This window comes from Syngnathoides biaculeatus, chromosome 2 (genome assembly GCF_019802595.1).
Source record: "Syngnathoides biaculeatus isolate LvHL_M chromosome 2, ASM1980259v1, whole genome shotgun sequence".
Classification (NCBI taxonomy): Eukaryota; Metazoa; Chordata; class Actinopteri; order Syngnathiformes; family Syngnathidae; genus Syngnathoides; species Syngnathoides biaculeatus.
The window spans coordinates 9792961-9814231 of NC_084641.1; the positions used below are offsets into that span (position 1 = coordinate 9792961).

The window sequence follows — 21271 nt, forward strand, 5'->3', positions numbered from 1 at the left end:
GCCAGCAGGTGTCGCCCTCCTGCAGCATTCCCGGCTGTGTTCCCTATGGCACACGATGCGGGGAAACTTTGATTTTGGCCTGGTAAATGGGCATTTTCATGTATGTTAGACTTTAATTACAAAAAAAAAAATGACGGACTAGAATACATACAAAAAGTCCGATTCTTTTGAAAACGTATATATCATGAGTGAAATATGTGTCGGGCCGCGGTGTGAATGAACGGAAGGGGTGTCCTGAATCCTGAAGCAGCTTCGCCCCTTCTGACTTTGCTCCATCCGGTGAGTGAGCGAGTTGACAATGCGTCGCGATATTAATTTATAATGTACACGCCACGCTTCATATACGCGACGTGACGGTTCAAGGCACGGACTCGCCAAAAAGGTAACTCGACTAACGCTAGCTCGCGCCACTTGAGCTTTGCAGTGTCTCGCTGTTGTGCTAGCGGGGAAGCTAGCGGCTAAACGAAACTGACGACGGCATAAATTGCTTCATGGCTATTAAGTCCGAAAGTTGAGCGAGAAGCAGCAATAATGTCGGCAAATCACGTTTGTAATGCGGAACTCATGCAAAAGACACATCAATGTTGCTTTAGTCAGGCAAAGAAACTGAAATAAGACTAAAATTAAAAACAAAACAAAAAAAAAAAAAGATAAACCACAAAATAAAAGCAGGGGAAACGGAAAAAGGAGCACTGAAATGAAATGTATTTAAAATAAAATAAAATATCATCAAGGTGGTGAAAATGTGTGTTTTATTTATGAGCAATCGACATCGTAGAACCAAGTTTTCAGGACAGATTTAACGTCAGTTTTGAGTTGGAGACAGTTTGAGCACCTCGTGTGTTTTTCTTTTCAACTATGTGCTTTAAAAGCAACATTACTTCAGTTGTCAATCTCTATGCAGAGTTGATGCGTTTTCCTTTTTATGCTTAAGCAGAACCATACAGAACGAATTGGACCGTCAAGCGGGGGATTATGGCGCTCACGGGGACTCTGCCAGTAATGCCAGCTGCTTCCTTAAAACCATAACTGGCTTACAAACAGGACCAAGAGACGTTTCAACTATCAAGACTTTGTTTGCCTGAACTTGGGAAGAGGCGCTTGTTGGAGGTTGCCGTGTTCTCATCGGTTCCCCTCCAATGGCGGAGGAGGAGGAGGAGGTGATGGCTACGGAGTATTTGCTGGAGCAAGTGATGCTCAAGGATTTGAGCAAGAGGCTGCAGGTGGGCCAGGAGATGGTGGAGTTTATCCTGCAAGAGGACAAATGTCCAGAGCTGGAGCGGGACCAGGGAACGCTGGACAGGGTGGTGGAGGTGCTGGCAAGCTCCTGGGTCAACTCCACTCACTTCAAGGTCAGTTTTTCTGCACTTAGTGTCATTTCAATCTTACCATCATCATAATAGACACCTTAAAATGTTATGTTATGTGACGTGTCATATCACGAAGCGTTGCCCAACCTTTATGGCACATATTTTACACCCCCCCAAAAATATCTTCTTCCTTCGAGTAGAAGAGGCTTTCATTGTTTTGCCTGTCACTGTATGCTGCCGGCATGGGTAGATGAACAATGATACATTTGTCGGAAATAATCTTTTCAGGCCAGTTGGATAATCTGCTACAGCACACCTGATGATCTCTCGTGACGGAGTGGTTAGGAATCGCTGATGTCATATCCATGTGAAGAACGATAAACCACAAGTCACAACACAGCAAGGCTTTGAATTTGGGCTAATGGCGCTGATAAATAAAGATCACAGCCACCGGGGCCTTGTCCCCTTTTCAGCTCTTTCCTCACACAATTGGGAACACGGAGTGCGTGCGTGTGTAATCTAGTTCTGATAAATGTTCCAATGTCGTTGCCCTGAAGTAGACCCACACCACGCGCAAGGGTGCTTGTAGCAACAGGATGTACCAGCATCGAGAAATAATGCAGCTAATAACGCAAACTTCGCAGAGGCAAAGAAATGATTACACACTAGATTAAATGAATAAATATATATACACACACACACACACACACACACACATATATATCAGGATTAATGAAATGTTTTAAGACATTTCAATTTGGAGTAAAAAAAAAAAAAAAGTCAACAGTGAATGAACACTTGGGAATATTTTGGATTTATGAGACGGCAGCAATCTGAAGTGTTTGGAGGGCGGATGCACATGTTCGAGCTCAGCTGTTTGTTCCACATTCTTCTCTGCGGTTGGCCGTTCGGATTTGGTTCTGGAGTGCCTGCTCCAGATGGTCTGTGGAGTCTGCATGAGCTACGGTCTCCATGATGGGCCCATCAGCTGTCAGTGGAATGAACGTAATCTTGAGTTTCTCTCATATCGTGCATTTCCCCCTCGAGAGGAAGTTTCCAAAAATTGCACCGTTATCCGGGTCAGTGATCCGGGCGGTGCGAGTGTGTTGATATGGTGTCAGCAGGGATACTCTCGCTACACGCTCATTGAGTGTCCCAATCACCCCATGACGAGGACGGATAACAGGAAGCGTCCATTGCGGCACACGAATGCAATGTGGGCACTCAACTCACTCACGGTTGTAGCTGACTTAGCTCCACTTTTTTTTTTTTACTTGACTTGTTTTCGTCACAGACAGAGAGAGAGAACAACTACTTAGTGTTTTAAAGAAACAAATGTATTTAGATTCTACTTTGGTAAAAAGGCAGATTTTTAAATTTTACCCACAATCCTCTGCAGGTTTCAAATCATTTCCTTTGCTCTTCTGCCCCCTAGCGGTGGTAAACTGGGTTCATGTTAGAGAGTTGGTTTGCTCCGAGTCCGTAGCTCGCTCCTAAACAACAAAAAAAAAAACCCAACACATTCTAAATTAGACTGAGATTCAAATATTCGAAATGGGTATATAAACACATACATAACATTGAATTTCCCTGAAAGATGAATGGAGTATGTCTGTCTCCATTCAAATATAACCAAACTGGGGCAGAAGTGCAAAATATTAGTTATAACCAACCCCCCCTCCCCCCCGCCCCCGCCCCGCTTATGACGGAGCATTTTCCATTTTTAATGATCTTTCATGGACCATTTTTTCTTTGTATTTTTAAATGCTTTTTGTAATGTGAAGTACCTTGTGTATGTAATGCACTATATTGATACATTTGCTTTGTTTTGTTTATGGTAAAGTGCTCCACTTATATCACTGCGAGTACTATTACTACAACTACTACTAATAAAAAATAGTAATTAATGAATAGATAATCTCGACCATCATCATCATGATGGATAGTTGTTAAGATCCATATTTGAAACATTCTTGTTTGATTAATTGAGGACTGAAATTTGACTATATGTTTCAATGTGCATACAAATAAAAAAAAAAATAATAGTTGTTTTTGTACATTATATGTGCACTGCAATTGACTGGCGACCAGTGTAGGATGTATTCTAGTTACAAACTGTAAAGAAAACTGATAGATAAATGGATAACTGTCATTGTCTTAGAATGTGAATCAAATATATCAGCCCCGTAGTTAACAGTAGTATTTTCTAACCCTTCTTACTGGGAATTTATTCCTTGAGGGTCACATTTAATAAATCAAATTATCTCAGTTCACTAACAGCAATTGTGCAGTTGTACTTGTGTACAGCCAGTCAGAGGACTCTGAGGACCTGCGATTGGAATCATTCACCTGGGTGATTTAGAAACCGACAAACCCTAGTGCCGATGGCCTGTGTTAGTACGAGACTTCTTATTTGAGTTTCGGTATTTTATGGGTATTTTTCTTCTGACTTGTGGGTTTCAGGTTGTGTTGCTGGGCATGGAACTTCTCTCTGCACTTGTCAGCAGGCTGCAGGAAAAATTCAGGACGCAAGTTGGGACAGGTGAACTCTTTGACATTCAAACTTATGGCCTCTTAAAATTTCCTGATCAAAAATACAAATCATGTGAGAATATTTCTCTCTCGTCAGTTCTTCCAGCTTAACTGATCGTCTGGGAGATGCCAAGGATCAAGTGCGTGACCAGGACCAAGCACTTCTCCTGAAGATCATGGACCAGGCCGCCAACCCACAAGTAAAGAAAAAAAATCAGCATTGCACATAAAAAAGGACAACAAACTACGTTTTACTTGCAAAATTAATTTACTTAAATGTGCTTTATCAGTATGTTTGGGAGCGCCTGATTGGAGGCTTCAAACATAAGAACAACCGGACGCGAGAAGGACTCTGCCTTTGTCTCATCGCGACCTTAAATATGTAAGCTTACACCGTGGTGAACAACATGAAAGCAGATATTAGAAAACCAAGATTTGTATCCATTAATTTCAAACAAGTACACAGTTTGTTTGAATTATTAGCACCAAATTTAATGGAGTCACAAAATAGTGTAATTCTTACAAATGTTTTTGTTTCTCTTTTTATATTGTATTGGTTTACTGCATGATCCCGCAAGAATTTAGCATTATTCTTCTGTTTTTCATGTAATGTGTAAAATGTCTACAATGTTTTTTCAGGTTTGGATCTCAGAGCCTGACGCTAAGCAAAATAGTTCCTCACATTTGTAACCTTCTCGGAGACCCCACAAGTCAGGTATAAGTGCCTTACCCCTGTAAAGATCGCCTCTGGAGTTGTTCCCTTCTGCCGACAACATTATCTTATTGCAGATTGTTATCATCATCATCCTTTTTTTTTTTTTTTAAACCTCTTCTTTTGCCCTATAACAGTGAAAGTTTTATTGAAGATTAGTAGAAGCTTCTTTTTGTACCCTTAAACTAAGTGACACAGTATTCTGAATAATAATTTGCTAACGTGTGATGAAAATTGTTAGGTGCGTGACGGAGCCATGAGTTGTTTGGTGGAGATCTACCGTCATGTCGGTGAACGAGTGAGGATTGACCTTGGAAAGAAGGGCCTACCTCAGTCTCGGTGCGTTTAAATACACCAATGATTAACTCTGTGGATTCACACAGTGGCCCTTTAACATGCAGATTGCATCTTTCCAGGTTGAATGTCATTTTTAGTAAATTTGACGAAGTCCAAAGGTCGGGAAGCATGGTCCTGTCACCACTGTCAGGTAAGCTTAAGTAACAAAGTCCAATACTTGCTGGTTTTATTGTAAACAGAGCACAACTAAAAGTTGAATACTATCATTTCTCGTGTGTAATACACTCGAATATAGTGTATACTGGTAGAAAGAGAGAAAAGTCTTCTATTTAGGTATAATGCGTGGTATGTCTTGGTTCATTACACTTAGACATCACAAACCTGCAAAACATTTTCCATTAAGTTTTTAGGATTTTACAATGTACTGCTACTTTTATTTGTTAAAAAATACAAAAATATGGTGTGACTGGAACAGGGTAATTGAAGTTCCATTCATAGGGAAATTTGTTTTGGGATACATGTGTTTTGAGATAAGAGCATGTTAATGGCCCAAATTAAACTCATCTCTCAAGGTACAACTGTACATATTTTGCTGAGTCTTTGTTTTAGTTTAAGCAGTATTGAATACATACATACATTGGGTCGTAGTTATTAAGTATTGAAAGAAGAAAAAAAAAAGCTTTGACATTGTCACATTTTTTGTAATAAATGATCAGCATGCAGTAGCACCAATGTACAATATGTTCGAATGTGAGCATGAATGGTTGTCTCTATATATGCCCAATGACTGACTGGCCTCCAATTCAGGGTGTTGTCTGCCGGTCATCCGAACAAAGCTGAGAAAGGCTAAAGTATCTCGCTACCCTGAACAGGATATGCGATATTGAGGATGGTTCACCAAGGAAGAGTGACTTATTACTACTGTACTTGCTGGTCTGGTACTAGCTGAGTAGGAAATGAGCTGGTGGATAATGATAGCTAAGTAACCAAGTTTTTGGTTGAAGGGAATTCTGTCTGTTTATGATGGGAATCAAACATGGAAGATTCAGGGTTGGGTCTCACAATGTGGGAGTAGAGAGTATAAAGGAGAAGAACTGCAGGAAGTGACTGCTTCCCACTGTTACACCTGTATTTTGGGTCGATAGCTATTACAGTACAGTGAAAGAAGAGGAAGGTCTAGGGTTGAAAAGGAACATTTAGAAGATATTTCAGGAAGGAGACAAGAAATACTTCAATCATAATTTTCGTCAAGAATGAAATGCAGTAACATTCAATGATGAAATAAAACATGCATAATATCAGCTGTGACTGAGGCCGTTGCTAAAGAAAGCCCAGGGCTGGAGAGGAGATTCAGTATTCTGGTGGTATAATAAAGAAGCGGTGAGGAACAGAAACGAACATTCCAGGTGGTGGGGAAAAATGCATTGTGTTGAAGAAACGATACTGTTTAAGCAGACTCAGGAGGTACTATGATGAGTAATGTAGGTGAATGGTTTGCCAGAGTGTGGATGTACCAGTTAGGTTTGTGACAGCGACCCCTGCTGTCTAAGTCGAATTTAATTTTGCAACATGTATCCTCTTTCAGGAGAATTTGTATAACTTGTTTTCTTTGTCACCACAAGAGCATTTTTGAATGTATCATTATAGCTACTTGATGGATTGCTCTGCTGACACACCCTCCATCCATCCTCCTTCCCTGAGGCACACACAATGGCTGTCTGCCTGTCCCCCAGTCTTGGCTCCACCCACAAGTGATTCTCGCTTTTATGCATCTCTCATTGTCCCCACCCTCACTTCCTGCTCTCTCCATCGTGATGCAGGCTGTGTGTGTTTGCTGAAGTCACCAAGAGGATAGTGTGTCATTTGTAAGCATTTGTCAGGAACAACAGGAATACAGTATTGTACTTAAATATAGGAGGGGGGAGGCTAGCAGATTGACTCCGCTCCTTCCCCCCAATTCCTCCCTCCCAGAGATGTGAGGACCACAGAGGACTGCCGGAACACCTGACTGGCGGCATGCTGAGGAAACTGGTCTGCAGGCGGATCTGTTCCTGTGAGCTCTTTATCTTGATTCAGGGAAGGGACGATCAGAGGCACATTATAAATGATGAAGGGTGGAGCAGGTGAACTGATAGGTGCTAAAGGGTAAAGACAGAGGACACAATGAAGCCTCGCAGCCTGCGTTTGATAGCCTGAAGTGCCGTGGCTGATTGTTTTTTTTTTTTTTAACATTATACTCTGTCGTGTGGTTTCATGCACTAGAGTAGCAGCCTTCCCATCATTGTGGTCTCACTGACACACGTTGCCCTCTGTTTTCATCCTACAGGAAGGAATGAAGTCATTGTACAGTAGTTGTGTGTGTCTGTGTATATGAACTTTGAATTAATCTAATGATGCTGATAGCATGCTGAGCAGACCTCTATTCTGAGAATCACATGGGGGCAACTAAAAGCAACAAAACTGCATTTCTTAGCTAACCTTTGTTAGCCATTCTTCTTATGGTCTGCCCTCCAAACGCATTCATGTCATCAGCAGTGACACTAGGCTGATTGTTGTGAGGCTGGCATGTTGTGTAGAGACTGCAATAGCGTGTGTCCATTTCAATTTGAAATGCAGTCATTTCAGTGCGTCTTCCCACGGCACATTGTTGAGATGCATGCTTCCGGCCCCCAGCTCACGGATCCCCACGTGACTTGGGCCCCATTTTGCTTCCCTGTATGATTTTTCAGCCCTCTCCCCTGCCACAGATAAAAATTCCGAGGATGATGATTCACTGGATGGTGGCTGCTCTTCGTCCTCATCCAAAGCAGAAATGCTGGCCGGGAGGAAGACTTTAGTGGGTTCATTTCGACGCTCAGTCACCAGCAACAAGTCACCGGGTCAGATTCCTCTTTTTTTCCCATCAAGTCAGTCATTGAGACAAAAATCTGTGCGGCCATCATGTCAACTGTCACTTTATTGTCCGCAGGGAGAGATGGGTCTGCTGCTGGCGCGGTGGATGAGGGTGACTTCATTCAGGCTTTTGAGGATGTTCCCGCTATGCAGGTTTATTCATTTGAGAGAAGCTTCGCTGTGTTTGTGTTTCACATGAACAGTTGACTACATGCCTTTATTCCTCCATCAGATTTACTCCAACAGGGAGGTGGAGGAGGCCATGGCCAAGATTCGAGATGTGTTGTCGGATGACAAGCGTGACTGGGAGCTCCGAGTTGCGGCGGTAAGATTTAATTTTTGGAGTTGCTAAAATTTACTCGTAAGATTTAATTCCTGGAGTTCCTAACACTGACTCTCCTTTGGCTGTGATTCATTTCCATGTCCTTACATGTCATGCCCTTCCAGCTGAAGAAAGTGCGCTCTCTCCTGTTGGCTGGAGCAGTAGACTTTGACGGGTTCCCGCAGCAGCTGCGTCTCCTGGAGTCTGCATTCAGACTGTCCGCCAAAGACCTGCGTTCCCAGGTGGTTCGGGAAACCTGTATCACTCTGGGGTAAGACCGTCCTCCTATCAAGTTTTTCATTCATTCATCTTCAATTCCGCTTATCCTCACAAGGGCTGTGGGCATGCCGAAGGCTATCCCAGCCTCTCGGGTTTTTCTGGTGTTCAATTGACTAAAATGTTATCAATTTCACATGTTCTCGACAGTCAAGTCAAAGTTGTTGTTGAATTGAGTGTTTAAATGTGTCATCTGCAGACACCTGTCCTCCGTGCTCGGCACTCGCTTTGATCATGCTGCGGAGGCCATCCTGCCTACCCTCTTGCACCTGGTTCCCAATAGTGCCAAAGTTATGGCCACCTCTGGAGTGGCTGCCATCCGCCTCATCCTAAGAGTATGTTTCTGTTTCTTGCCAATTTGATAGCTTTGCGAGTATGAACGTGCCAAGGCACTAAAGTGCAATATCTTTATTTTGTAGCACACACACTACCCTCGTTTGATCCCTATCATCACCAGCAACTGCATCTCTAAGTCTGTGGCCGTCAGAAGGTTTGACATAAAAGTTTAAAGAAAGTTTGACTCAATTATTTAGCGCCTATTCAAGTGATTCAAAGTGTCTCTGTCAGTTTAAAATGTATATTTTTCCTCAAATTATAGAATACAATCAATAATGCAGTGGTGCCTTGAGATCATTCCGATAATTTATTTTTGCTTTGACTTACAATTTCAAACTTGAAATATGACCACTTCATGGTGGCAGTGAATTCCTCTGAATTCACAATTGCAGCATTTTGGTAAATAGTGAACGATTCTTCTAAAAAAGAGGCTTCAAGCTATCTAATGCCACTCCTTGTTAAAATTTTATGTTAAACTTAACAATAATTAGTCCTGGATTTAAAACTATTATACCTTTAGATTTTCAGTCTGCTAAATCCAATGCTAATGCTAGTTGGGATTAATGGTGCGCTGCTTTAACCCCTAAAATTAAGAAACAGATTGAAGACTTTTGGTGTCGCTACATGTACATCGACAGTATGTCATATATCTTTATACTTTTCATAGATCAGCTAATATTAATTCCAGAATAATGATTTCACAGAGCAGTTGATGCATTTTGAATCCCATTTAAATTGTGGGCAGGATTGCATGCGGCAGCGACTCATTGTGACTGGAGGTATTCTGTTTAGAACTCAAGTGGGATTTATAAGAACATCTAAAGTAACAAGATATTCATCTATTGTAATACTTACCGTACTTTCCTGCCAAAGCGGGCACACCAAAAGTCGCAGAATTTGATTGATGTAATGTGATAACATCTATCCATCCATTTTCTGAGCCGTATATCCTCAAGAAGGTTGCGGGAGTGCTGCAGCCAATCCCAGCTGTCATCAGGCTGGAGGTAGGTTACACCCTGAACTGGTTGGCAGCCAATCGTAGGGAACATGGAGACAGACAGCAGTTGCGCTCACAATCACATCTACGGGTAATTTAGAGTTTCCAATGAATGCATGTTTTTGGAACGTGGGAGGAAGTCCGAGTGCCCGGAGAAAACCCACACAGTGGGAAGGCGAGAACTGATTCATGATATTTCAGTTCAACAGTAAAAGATGATTTGAGATAAGAGTGTTTTGTTGTTACAAGCTTCGTCACAGAACAAATAAAGTATCTCAAGGCGCCAGTGTACATAGAAATGGTTGAAACATTTGTTGTTGTGTGTCCTACAGGCGATGTTATGAGTTTTTGGACCTGCAGCTGAAGGAGTGGCATACAAACTCTCTGGAGAGGTCAGGAAACATGACAAATGTATGATGAACATGAAAACTCAACAAAAGGAAGGCTGAAGCTCGGATTTAATTATTAGTTGTATCGTGACTTACTTCTGATAGCCTTTTTTTTAAGTTTACATAGAATGAGTAGCTACATATATGGATCGCACCGCACTGCCCCTAAGAGGCCAAGGTGCAGGAATGGCAGCTATGATATAAAAAGAAATGCTTTTCCTGACTTAGACATAATACCAGACCGAACCATTCCTTGTCAAGGTCACGTAGGACTAACCAAATTGTTCGTATATGCTAAGTTCCAGAAAAATGAGTTTTTTTTTTCAGATAAATTTTAATAGACACTACAATCATGGCTCAAATAATTGGCACAATTTTAGTTATTGATGTATTTATTTGTCTTTATTGCATTTTTCAATTTCTATTATTATTTTAATACACCTGTTCCTAATTTATTTTCTGGTATTGAAATATTTTCCTTAACATTGAGTTTTATAGTTGAATAAATAAAAAAACTAATAACCGTGTTTAATAATTTTGATTTTTAAATCAGTGAAAATTGTAAAATCTTTCTATAATCGCACATCCCTAGTGAAGCGTCACCTCCCCCCTTCACATTGCACCGACAGACAAGCTGGGAAGCAAAACCCAAACAAACATGTCATATCATATACCCAATAGCGATCGCCATAAATAAATGGAAAAAATTACAGCTAATCCATATCATCAGCATTGACAGTGATATGATCAGAAGATCTCACTGATACATTATCGATACGGGAATCAGCAGAAGCGAACCTTAATCGGGCCACTGCTATAGGCATCAAGTCACAAAATCAAGACACAAGAAAGCATTGTTGGTGTCAACAGTATCAATGCTGTTGTGGGTTTAGAGCTGGTCCACTGTTCCATGGCCAGGACGAAAACCACACTGCTCCTCCTGAATCTGAGATTTGACTTCCAGACCGTCCCACTTCTCTCAAAACTCCTGAATAGACCTTGCCAGGGACGCTGAGGACTGTCATTGCCCCTTGAGTTGGAACACACTCTCTGCTCCCCCTTCTTAAAAAAAGGGGAACACCAGCAATAACAGATTCCAAATGCACATTGTAGTCTTGATATTATCTGGTGCCCTTTTATTAGTTCCTTGTTAATGGGATAAAGAGGAAATAACACACACCTGTCTATGAACAGCTGAGCAACTATGTTTCTCATTACTTATGGTCTCTTGATGAGCCTGAGGCATATACACAAACTGTTGTAGATCCTTCACTGTTCACCTGTTTTGAATGTACTATGAATAGCCTCAAATCAACCCATTCACGGGCAGGATGGCAATTTTTTGCCTTATTGGGATAAAAGTCTCCTAACAGGCCACAATCAAGGAAATAACACTTCTTTTTCATTTAACGCATAAAACAAAGGGCAAAAAGGATGTACCTTCTCGCGGGCAGTGTCCCAAAACTTGGAAGCGTATGTTATCAGATCCGTGAAGTGGTACATACTAGAGATATATTTATTAATTAATTCTTATTCTAGAACGACACATACACATTAATAATACTGATTGATTAGCATTTTGAAGACAAACCTTGTTGCATACTCACCTTTCTCCCTTTCTTCTCTTGGAAAACACTCTGTGTACTTGAGGCAGCCATGTTGGGTCAGGAAGGAAAGGAAAATAACTCCGTGCTAACTTTGACCGATGAGTTATCCTCTCCTGATACCAAATTATGGATTGAGATTAAAACACTTAAATATTTTGATATACTGAAGGATATAATGCGTGAAAATCATGATGTCCCAAAAATGTGACTCTGCCCACGAATGGGTTTTAAAGATAAAAGTCCTTAGTTAAAGTCACTTTATTCATTTCAAATCTATTGTTGTGGGTGTTTTGAGCCAAAAAGATAGGAGTTGTGTTGATATACCACATTTATGGACCTGACTGTCAAAAAATTCTACTGCGTGAAATTGGTGACATTGGGTGGGGTTTATTCTATCAAGGCAACTGGACAGTAACTTGGCAGACTTCATGGCAATCTGGGGGAGGGGTAGCAGTCTGTGTAAAAGACATATTGTGTTTCTGCATGGCTGCTGCCATCCCTGCCTCTTGGGAGAAACATGAGTAAATCTGGATACCAGACGAGCTCTAGGTTTGTTCACAAGTCTTTGTGTGTGAGTGTGTGTGTTGATGTTCACATATTTGTTTTAATGTGTGCTCGTTAGGCATATGGCTGTTTTAATGGAAACTATAAAGAAAGGCATCCACGATGCAGATGCTGAGGTGCGGTCTGTGACAAGGAAGTAAGTATCAATAACTGCTTGTTGTTTTCAACAATGTTAATTGCGAGTCCCAATATGATGATTGGTGATGTCCCTGCAGGTGCTACTGGAACTTCCATGTCCACTTCAGTCGGGAGGCGGAGCAGCTGTTCCAGTGCTTGGAGTCGTCCTATCAAAAAGCTCTACAGGCTCACCTGCGGAGTGGTGATACATTGATGTCATTACCACCATCTGATCATTCCTCATCCTCCTCGCAGGAGAGCCTGAAGTGAGACTCTTGAAACAAACTCATTGCAACTCTTTGCTTTTGTTCCTTTTCACAATGGCTATTTTCCTTTGCCATTGCTGTTTATAGTCGAACTTTGTCTCCAAGAAACAACACTGGAAGAAGCGTGACCAGATGTAAGAACACATACAATTGTACTAACAATGTCTGTTTGGTTCACATTGCTGGCTCTAGTGTTAAAGGTCCCAATGCTTTGGCTATTTAGGCCACCATAGAGTGATTCTCTAACATGGACTTGGTAGAAAACTGTCAGTTGAAAAAAAAAAATCATATGGACAGTGAACAGTGCCTCTGGATTTAAGACTGGGATAGTGGTACCCCTTTTTATGAAGTGGGACCGGAGGTTGTGTTCCAACTACAGGAAGATCACACTCCTCAGCCTCTCTGTTAAGGTCTATTCAGAGGTGCTGGAGAGGAGGGTCCGTTGGGAATCAATTCTTAGATTCAGGAGGAGCAATGCGCTTTTCGTCCTGGCTGTGGAACAGTGGAGCAGCTCAAAACCCTCAGGAGGGTCCTGAGGGTGCATGGGAGTTTCCCCAAGCAGTCTACATGTGTTTGGTGCACTTGAATAAGGTGTTGGACCATGTCCCTCGGGGAGTCCTGTGGATGGTCCTTCTGGAGTATTGGGTGCCGAATCTCCTGATATGGGCTGTTCGGTCCCTGTACGACCAGTGTTAGAATTTTGTTCATGAGTGAGGAAAAATTGTAGCAGGAAATTAACAGGCGGATTGGTGCACCGTCTGCAGTGATGCGGACATTGTATCGGTCTGTAAAGAAGGAGCTAAGTCAAAAAGTGAAGCACTCAATTTACCAGTACCTCCCAGACACCTCCCTGGTGAGGTGCTCCAGGCACATCCTACCAGAAAGAGACCTTGTGGACAACCCAGCACATGTTGGAGAGATAACGTATCTCTTCTAGGCAGGGAATGCCTCGGGATCCCCCTGGAAACGCTGGATGAAGTGGCTGTGGAAAGGGAAGTCCTGTCATTCCTGCTTAAGCTACTGCCACCGTGACCTGGATAACTGGTGGAAGATGGCTGGATGGATTTAGTTTGGTAGCTAAAACATTTGCTTTGGAATCAATGTATATGGATCCTGTGATTTTTGGGGAGTATTAAATGCATTTTTTTTCCACAAGAAACTATCGTTAGTCAACAATCAAGAAAGTTGATGACAGTTATAGCTTCTGAACTTAAATTATGGGACTTTTGCTTTTTGTGTGTGGCTGTAGTTTCCAAACGTTGCTTTTTTTTTTCCATAGTGCTGACAAAGATTGAATTTACGATCTCATTGCAAGGATTTTTTTTTTAAATGTGAGGGAATTAATACTAAATGATGATCTCTTCTCAGTTTCCTCAATAAATCGACTTAGTGTAAAATCTAGGCCTGTTTAATTGAGCAGAAAGCTGATATATTTGCAAGAAACAATTCTGCTATGTAATTTAAAGCATATATTAACTATTAGCGTTTTCCAGCTTTTACAGCACGTGTAAAACCGTTCACCATTTTGCGTTTCCCGATTACCTTTTCTTAGGTAAAGCGACTCAAGCTTCCAGACGCCCCCCCGCCACCTCACCAGGCTCCTTACAGCGTTCTTGCAGCGACGTGGATGTCAACGCAGCAGCCACTGCCCGCACCCGAATGCCCACCGTGGCTTCGGCAGTGCAAGTTTCGACTTCATCCTTTAGCTCTGCCTCTGCTCTCCCACCTGGATCTTATGCTTCGCTTGGTGAGTTGCACCATGTTTTTATGATTTACTCGGGTAATACAGTTAAATCCCGACTGCCCTTCCAGTCCACCTGTGAAACCAGACCCTAAACCCCTTGTATCTGTCCTGGCCTCATTTGATGGTCAGACTTCTCTTGGTGTATTGAGCCACACAGTAGCTATGTGCATCTGGAGGGTGATGCCTGTCCCTCTCCCCTGTAGTCTCTTTTCCTCCCATGAATACAATGGAAGTGTCAGTGGTCACCGGTGCGCGGTGCATACACACACACTCCCAAATGGAACTTTTAGTATTTTTGCACAAGTCAAATGTTGATATTCGCCCTTCTATTCTGGGTCCAACATGTTCTGTAGATTGATTGCGTCGTGTACCTTCAATCTGTACAGTTTCTTTCCACGAGGGAAATGTTAAGATTTTTATTTCCTAAAGTTCAAGCATTTGAACCTGAGCATGGTATTGATATGTGAAGAAAAATGAATCGTGTGGCAAATAGCAAACAAAGTATTATTCTTTTACAGGTTTAACTATTCTTCTCATTGTTTTCTAGGTCGAGTCCGAACCCAGAGGACGAACACAGGAAAGCGTCCATCAGTGCCTGACAGTCGGGTTCACAGCAAAGGAAAGGTCGTCTCACAGTCTCAACGTGAGGAAGCTTGAATTAGACATTTGTGCTCGTCATTTGTCCTTTATCTGAAGCTCTGTGTTTTAGCCAGCAGCAGGTCTGGTTCCCCTGGCCGAATGCTCACCTCCACCCATGGCAGGATGGTCCGGATGCCTGTGGGCAATGCTACAACTGCTGCTAACAGCAGTTTGAGCAACAGTAGACGTCCACGAGGCCACCGCAGCCAAGGCTGTAGCAGAGAGACCAGCCCCACCAGATCAGGCTCCGGTAAGGATTACTGAATACGAGCAGGAGATGCCGAAAGGACAAGAAGATCCTAGAAACATTTTCTGTTCTTTCATTCCAAAATCCAGAATTTGGACGCATATTACCCAAACACACATGAAGAAAATTCCTGATTGGCTCATCAGATGCTTGTCTAAATAACATATTTATTCTTGAGGGCGAAAGACATTCAGAGTTGAAAAAAAATAGTTTTATTCCCTTTTATCCAATTAACCCTCTCTTGTCTTGCATGACTAATGCTTCTGCATAGCTGAAGATGCTAAGAGCTGAAGCTAACAGCTAAACTCTTGCCCTGCACTGCTGTCTGTCTGTCCGTCTGTGTCTCACCACACTAGCACGCAGCCGAATCCCTCGACTCAGCATGAGTCAGGGGTGCAGCCGTGAAACCAGTCGCGAGAGCAGCCGTGACACCAGCCCTACCAGGGGTTTCCCCCCCCTGGGTGAGTATGGAAGCAAAGGTGACAGAGATATGAGGATCTCAGTAAACCTAATTACTGAAGTCCTCAATAAATTAGGCTTTATAGGATAAGGATTTTTGGTGTCGATCAGTGAGTTTTAGAAACCGATCACTGATGAAGTCACACATTGGAGAAATATTTCTATTCAAATGAATTCTTCGTTTACTATATACACTTGTGTACTTCATTGCTTAAAAAAATATATTCACAATATATAATGTAGGCAGCACATTGGACGACTGTTTAAGTGTCTGCCTCGTAATTCTAAGCCTGGGTTCAAATCCCAGTCCTGCCTATGTGGAGTTTGCATGTTCTCCCCGTGCCTCTGTGGGTTTTCTTTGGGTACTGTGGTTTCCTCCCACATCCCAAAAACATGGATGGTAGGTTAATTGAAGACACTGAACTGCCCATAGGTGTGAATGTGAGTGTGACTGGCTGGCAAGCAGTTCTTGGTGTATCCCACCTCCTGCCCGAAGATAGCTGGGATGTGCTCGAGCACTCCCACAAGATTTGTGAGTATAAGCGGCTCAGAAAATGGGTGGCTGGATAAATGTGACATAGTGACAGAACAAATAATGATCTTCTTTTAGATGTCCGGAAGTAGATACTGTAATGACTGTATCGACTTTTTGTGACAAATTTGTTTGTGTGCTGTGAGATTTTTCAATTGTAAAACATATGCCTTGGCTCCATTAAGGTTGGAAATTAATGCTCAGGTCATGCATTCTAAACAGTAAAGTCAAATCAACACAACAAGCCTCTTAAAAAAGGTGTTTGAGTTGACAAGATAAAGCCCAGTAATCATAGAAAACGGGATCTGGGGCTAATGGAGATTTTACTGCATGTTTTCTGCCCCACACCGCTGATGTTTTTTAAAATAACTATTGGTTGTCAGATATATATATATATATATATATATATATATATATATATATACACAGTACTGCGTCAAATGACATGTAACAAGGTTAAAAACAAAGTAGGCTTTTGTTTCAAAAATACTGTACACAATGGTAACGTGGCGTAAATTACTTTTGCGGCAAAATATGACATTAAAGCCAATCACCATAAAATGGTAGTTGTTCACCGATACCGCTCAAACCGATCAGATTACTGTAAAGTCTAGAATAAATCAGAAATTCCTCACATCCTTCCTGCAGATTCTCTGGTTTGTCAGTTGATATATTCTCTGCATGCTCTGACACTGATCTCATATCTCATCTCACGCCTCAGTTTCTACAAAACTAAAATAATTTGGTCAGAGTCAAAATAAAAGTTTGAGATCATTGTTTTAGATCAGTGGTGATAATCTCCCGATTGCCCTCCAGCATCTTGCCAGCACCGTCATTTGACCAGCAGCTAGTTTTCTCCCCACTGCTCATCAGGTGACCGTAGAATGCATGCCGACTGTGCCAGCCCGAGGCACGCTGTCCATGACAATTTGTGGCTGACAGACTACCTAAAACACTTGTCAATGAATTGCAAATTAAAGTAACATTTGATCTGCTGCTTAAATTACATCATTTGATGGTTTATTGAGTTTCACTTTTTCCTATTTTAAAAAAAAAAAAAAAAGAGAGAGAGAGATCGTTGTCAAACCTTTGCATTCACAATGAGAAGCAGTCTGTTGAATTGCTCAAGATGAGCCTCAAAAAGATATTGAATGTTTTGATGTTCTGAAAGGCTAATTTATTTTTCTGAACTGCGTGACAGCATGTCCTGCTAGCACTTGTTAACATGCTATTTTTTCTCTCTGTTTCAGACCGGTTGTCTCACCAGGCTCAGATCTCGGCCTCCGTCAATGCCATGAGAATCCTCAATACAGGCACTGAGGTGGAGGCGGCTGTTGCTGATGCTCTGGTGAGAAGCATTTGCGATAATCTGCTATATCTCTGAATTAATCAATCTCTTACACATCATAAATATTTATTTCCTCCCTCTTGGAATTGACATTTCAGCTCTTAGGAGACTTGAGGAGTAAGGTACTGGTGCTGATGTGTGTCAGCATGAGCATGAAATACTTTCATGGATCATATATTTATTATATATCTGTGATTCACTGACTTTGTGTTTTTTTACACAGTTGTCATATGATGATGTGTATGTCTCACTTGCTAACACCCCGGTCTGGTCCTAATAGCTGCTAATACGTCTCGATTCACTGCATGTTGACAGAGGAGTAAGACTACCGTAATTTCTCGTGTATAACGCTCATTCCCCACAAAGTGTTAAAGGTCAGTAGTGCACATTGTACATGGCTATAGGAGAGCACGAAAAAGACTCTTATTTTATAAATGTGTGCCGCTATCTAGAGGTTAAGAAGAAGCTGTACAATTTAATTCCAACATGTCACAGTCACCTAGATGTGCAAAAGATGCACATTTTCATCCTAGTATGCCACCGCCACCTAGAGGCTATGAAAAAAGTGTGGCTACACTTTCAATCGTTTATGACTGCATATGTCGTTTTGCTTGTATCTGTCCATACCTAGGCAGAATTTTTGAAATATTCTTTTGAAATACAACTGATGACTGAACAACCATAATTGATTAAGTTTCAAATAAGAGCAACTAACTACAAAGAGTATTGTGTCCATATAACCTTACATTTCTTGCAGAATTATTTAGAAAAAAATGGAAAACAAAAAACGTTTTGATAATATGGGTAAGAGCAAATGCATCATTGGGTCGCAGGGTTTTTAAGAATTTTGAAGTCATTTTGGGGATTGAGTATTAAACATGGGTGCGCATTATACACGAGAAATTACTGTAAACCCATAGTGGACATCAGCACCAAACTCTGTGATTCTTCTTCCTCCAGCAGCGTTCAGTGCGACGGCACTTTGAGTCATCGGGTATGTTCTCTGATGATGACGCAAACAGTGATGCCTCTAGCGCCTGCTCGGAACGCTCATATAGCTCGCGCAATGGTGGTGTGCGTCACACTGAGGATGTGGCTGAGATTCTCAACCACTGCGCCAGCGCCAACTGGTCAGAGAGAAAGGAGGGCTTGCTTGGATTGCAGCATGTTTTGAAGAGCCACAGAATACTCAGGTTAATAACTTCAAACCCAATCTTTGTCTTGAGCACATCTTACAAACACCTAGAACTGCTTTATGCCAATGTTTTCCAAACTATTGAGTAAGGCACATATTTTACAATAGAAAAATCTCATGGCATACCACCAAACAAAAATATCACAAACAGGCCATATACCTAAATAATGATGAGCTTGTCACAATTTACTCACCATTAGTTACCCAGTTTGAAATCTAATCCTCTTAAATTGAATTTAAAGCCATTTTTCTGTTGTATGAATGGCAACAGGTAGAGGTGATTAATTCACAGGTGTTAAATTCAAGGCCCGAGGACCACATCCGTCGCACCAGATCATTTTATGTGACCTGTGAATGCAAATTATGTGCATGAACTTTTTTTTTTTTTTTTGGTAAAATAACAAAATATCTCATTTGTCTTCACTTAAAAAAAACCCTTGAAAATAGTAGTAGTTGAACTTTTTTTTTTTACTGATTTAAAAGGTAGTTATGAATCAATTTGTTGTTTATAATAAGCAGAGGTCATACATTTACATGGGTTCACAGTCATAACAGCCCTGTGAGGGAAACTATTACTACAATAAGTAAGATTCTTTCGGCTTGTCCCTTTCGGGGTCGCCACAGTGTGTCATCCCAGATGAACGCACATATGTTTGGCACAATTTTTATGCCGGATGCCCTTCCTGACACAACCCTTCTCAGGTGTGGGATGAAAATGAGTTGATTGTACCTCACGCTATCTAGTGAAAGATCATTAGTTATGCTTGTTCATATACATTCCTGGAAAAGTTAGATTAACATCCATCTGTCCATTATCTGAGCCATGATCTTACTCAAGCATTGATTTCCAACTTTTATGGAGCCAGGGCACATGCTTTACAATTGAAAAATCTTACAGCCCACCAACAAATATGTCACAAAAAGTAAATGCATTCATTACATATGAACTTCCTGACATCTAATAGAAAACCATTCTTTTATTTTGTCTGTCACTATGCCTGACTGTCATAAATAGATGACGAAAGATACATTTAACAATCCACGCATTTTCTGAGCCACTTATCCTCACAAATGTCACGGGGGTTCTGGAGCACATCCCAGCCATCTTCGGGCACGAGGCAGGGTACACCCTGAACTGGTTGCGAGCCGATCGCAGGACACACATAAACATCCTTTTGCACTCGCATTTACACTTTCAGGCAATTTTGAGTCTTCAATTAATGCATGTTTTGGGGATTTGGGAGGAAACCAGAGTGCCCAGAGAAAACCTGCACAGGAGAACATGCAAACTCCATACAGGGGGCACCAGCAAATAATCATTCTTGGACCATTTGAGTGAAATGGGATAATTTACCGTAGCACCTCTGATTATGTCTTACAGCAAACGTGTTTGGGAGTCACTGCTTTACACTATACAATCCCAACCTTTGTGTTTGTTTATTTCTCAGTCGTGTGGAGCTGAAGAGACTCTGTGAGATCTTCACTAGGATGTTTGCTGATCCTCACAGCAAGGTAACGCACATTAAATATAGCCTCCATGCCCATAGCAGAAGAGTCATCTGATCATATTTAACAACTAACTGAATGACAACTAACTGCTTTTATGTTGCATGGTTCCCCACTTGTATGGACTCTAAAACACACCAGAGAGTAAGTGTTTGCCCTCCTTGACAACTCAGTCACTGTCAGTCAGTGCATCCCAGATGTGAAACTTGTCTTGTAATGTTTCACTCAGGTCTTCAGCATGTTCCTGGAGACGCTGGTGGACTTCATTGTTTTGCACCGGGAAGACTTGCACGACTGGCTTTTCATTCTACTTACCCAGCTGCTGAAGAAAATGGGTGCTGACCTCCTGGGCTCTGTCCAGGCCAAAGTTCAAAAGGCACTAGACGTCACTTGGTGTGGATATACACTTTGGTTGAAACATTAGAATATAATAAGTTGGTGCAGTTTGATGAAATGCAAATCCTGTCTCCAGTGAATCCTTCCCATATGAGCAGCAGTTCAACATTCTGATGCGCTTCATCGTGGATCAGACGCAGACACCCAACCTGAAGGTGAAGGTGGCCATCCTACGCTATATTGAAGCACTAGCCCACCGAATGGACCCGGCTGACTTTGTCAACACCAGCGAGACACGCCTAGCTGTTTCACGGATAATCACGTGGACAACTGAACCCAAAAGCTCTGACGTCCGGAAGGTAACCCATTTTCACTGTAATTGCTTTTTTTTTGCCACGTTTCTGTTGTCACCTCTACAGTCTCATAAGTTTTACATTTAGTTCTGCTCTAGTTCCATGCCTTCCTTTTTATTTTTCACATCTTGATTTGTTTCCACAATCAGCATTTTTTTCACTCACCAAACTCCCAGACCCTTCATAACTGGGAGGATTTGTCGGGTCGAGCCAGCACCGTGTCCTCTCTGCCAGGAGAGGGCAACCTGGAGGAGAGGTGCAAGCAGGTAGAACAAAACAGCTTGATAGATTATGA

General features: G+C 41.7%; 1 protein-coding gene and 1 non-coding gene across 7 annotated transcripts in view; one reads left to right on the top strand and one right to left on the bottom strand.

The window, feature by feature from the left end:
• LOC133507302 (CLIP-associating protein 1-B-like) overlaps positions 1-21271 on the top strand; it is a 28562-nt gene continuing 7291 nt past the window's right edge. Inside the window, exons 1-28 of one of the 6 annotated variants that reach the window (XM_061832209.1) lie at positions 1-279; positions 938-1352; positions 3774-4042; positions 4133-4224; positions 4482-4557; positions 4796-4893; positions 4971-5041; positions 7581-7730; positions 7820-7896; positions 7976-8068; positions 8191-8336; positions 8541-8676; positions 8761-8831; positions 10007-10066; positions 12293-12370; positions 12450-12617; positions 12705-12751; positions 14170-14364; positions 14909-15004; positions 15071-15250; positions 15604-15708; positions 17489-17586; positions 17685-17708; positions 18547-18779; positions 20230-20293; positions 20517-20680; positions 20760-20982; positions 21126-21242. In XM_061832209.1, coding sequence (XP_061688193.1) covers positions 4019-4042; positions 4133-4224; positions 4482-4557; positions 4796-4893; positions 4971-5041; positions 7581-7730; positions 7820-7896; positions 7976-8068; positions 8191-8336; positions 8541-8676; positions 8761-8831; positions 10007-10066; positions 12293-12370; positions 12450-12617; positions 12705-12751; positions 14170-14364; positions 14909-15004; positions 15071-15250; positions 15604-15708; positions 17489-17586; positions 17685-17708; positions 18547-18779; positions 20230-20293; positions 20517-20680; positions 20760-20982; positions 21126-21242 — 2886 coding nt within the window. In that variant the 5' untranslated portion in view covers positions 1-279; positions 938-1352; positions 3774-4018. The remainder of the gene's footprint in view (positions 280-937; positions 1353-3773; positions 4043-4132; positions 4225-4481; positions 4558-4795; positions 4894-4970; positions 5042-7580; positions 7731-7819; positions 7897-7975; positions 8069-8190; positions 8337-8540; positions 8677-8760; positions 8832-10006; positions 10067-12292; positions 12371-12449; positions 12618-12704; positions 12752-14169; positions 14365-14908; positions 15005-15070; positions 15251-15603; positions 15709-17488; positions 17587-17684; positions 17709-18546; positions 18780-20229; positions 20294-20516; positions 20681-20759; positions 20983-21125; positions 21243-21271) is intronic. The other 5 variants (XM_061832246.1, XM_061832215.1, XM_061832223.1 and 2 more) reach the window with 5 other exon arrangements.
• On the bottom strand, positions 2363-2490 carry LOC133497356 (U4atac minor spliceosomal RNA). Its single transcript, XR_009794038.1, has one exon. It is a non-coding gene; the product is annotated as a U4atac minor spliceosomal RNA (small nuclear RNA).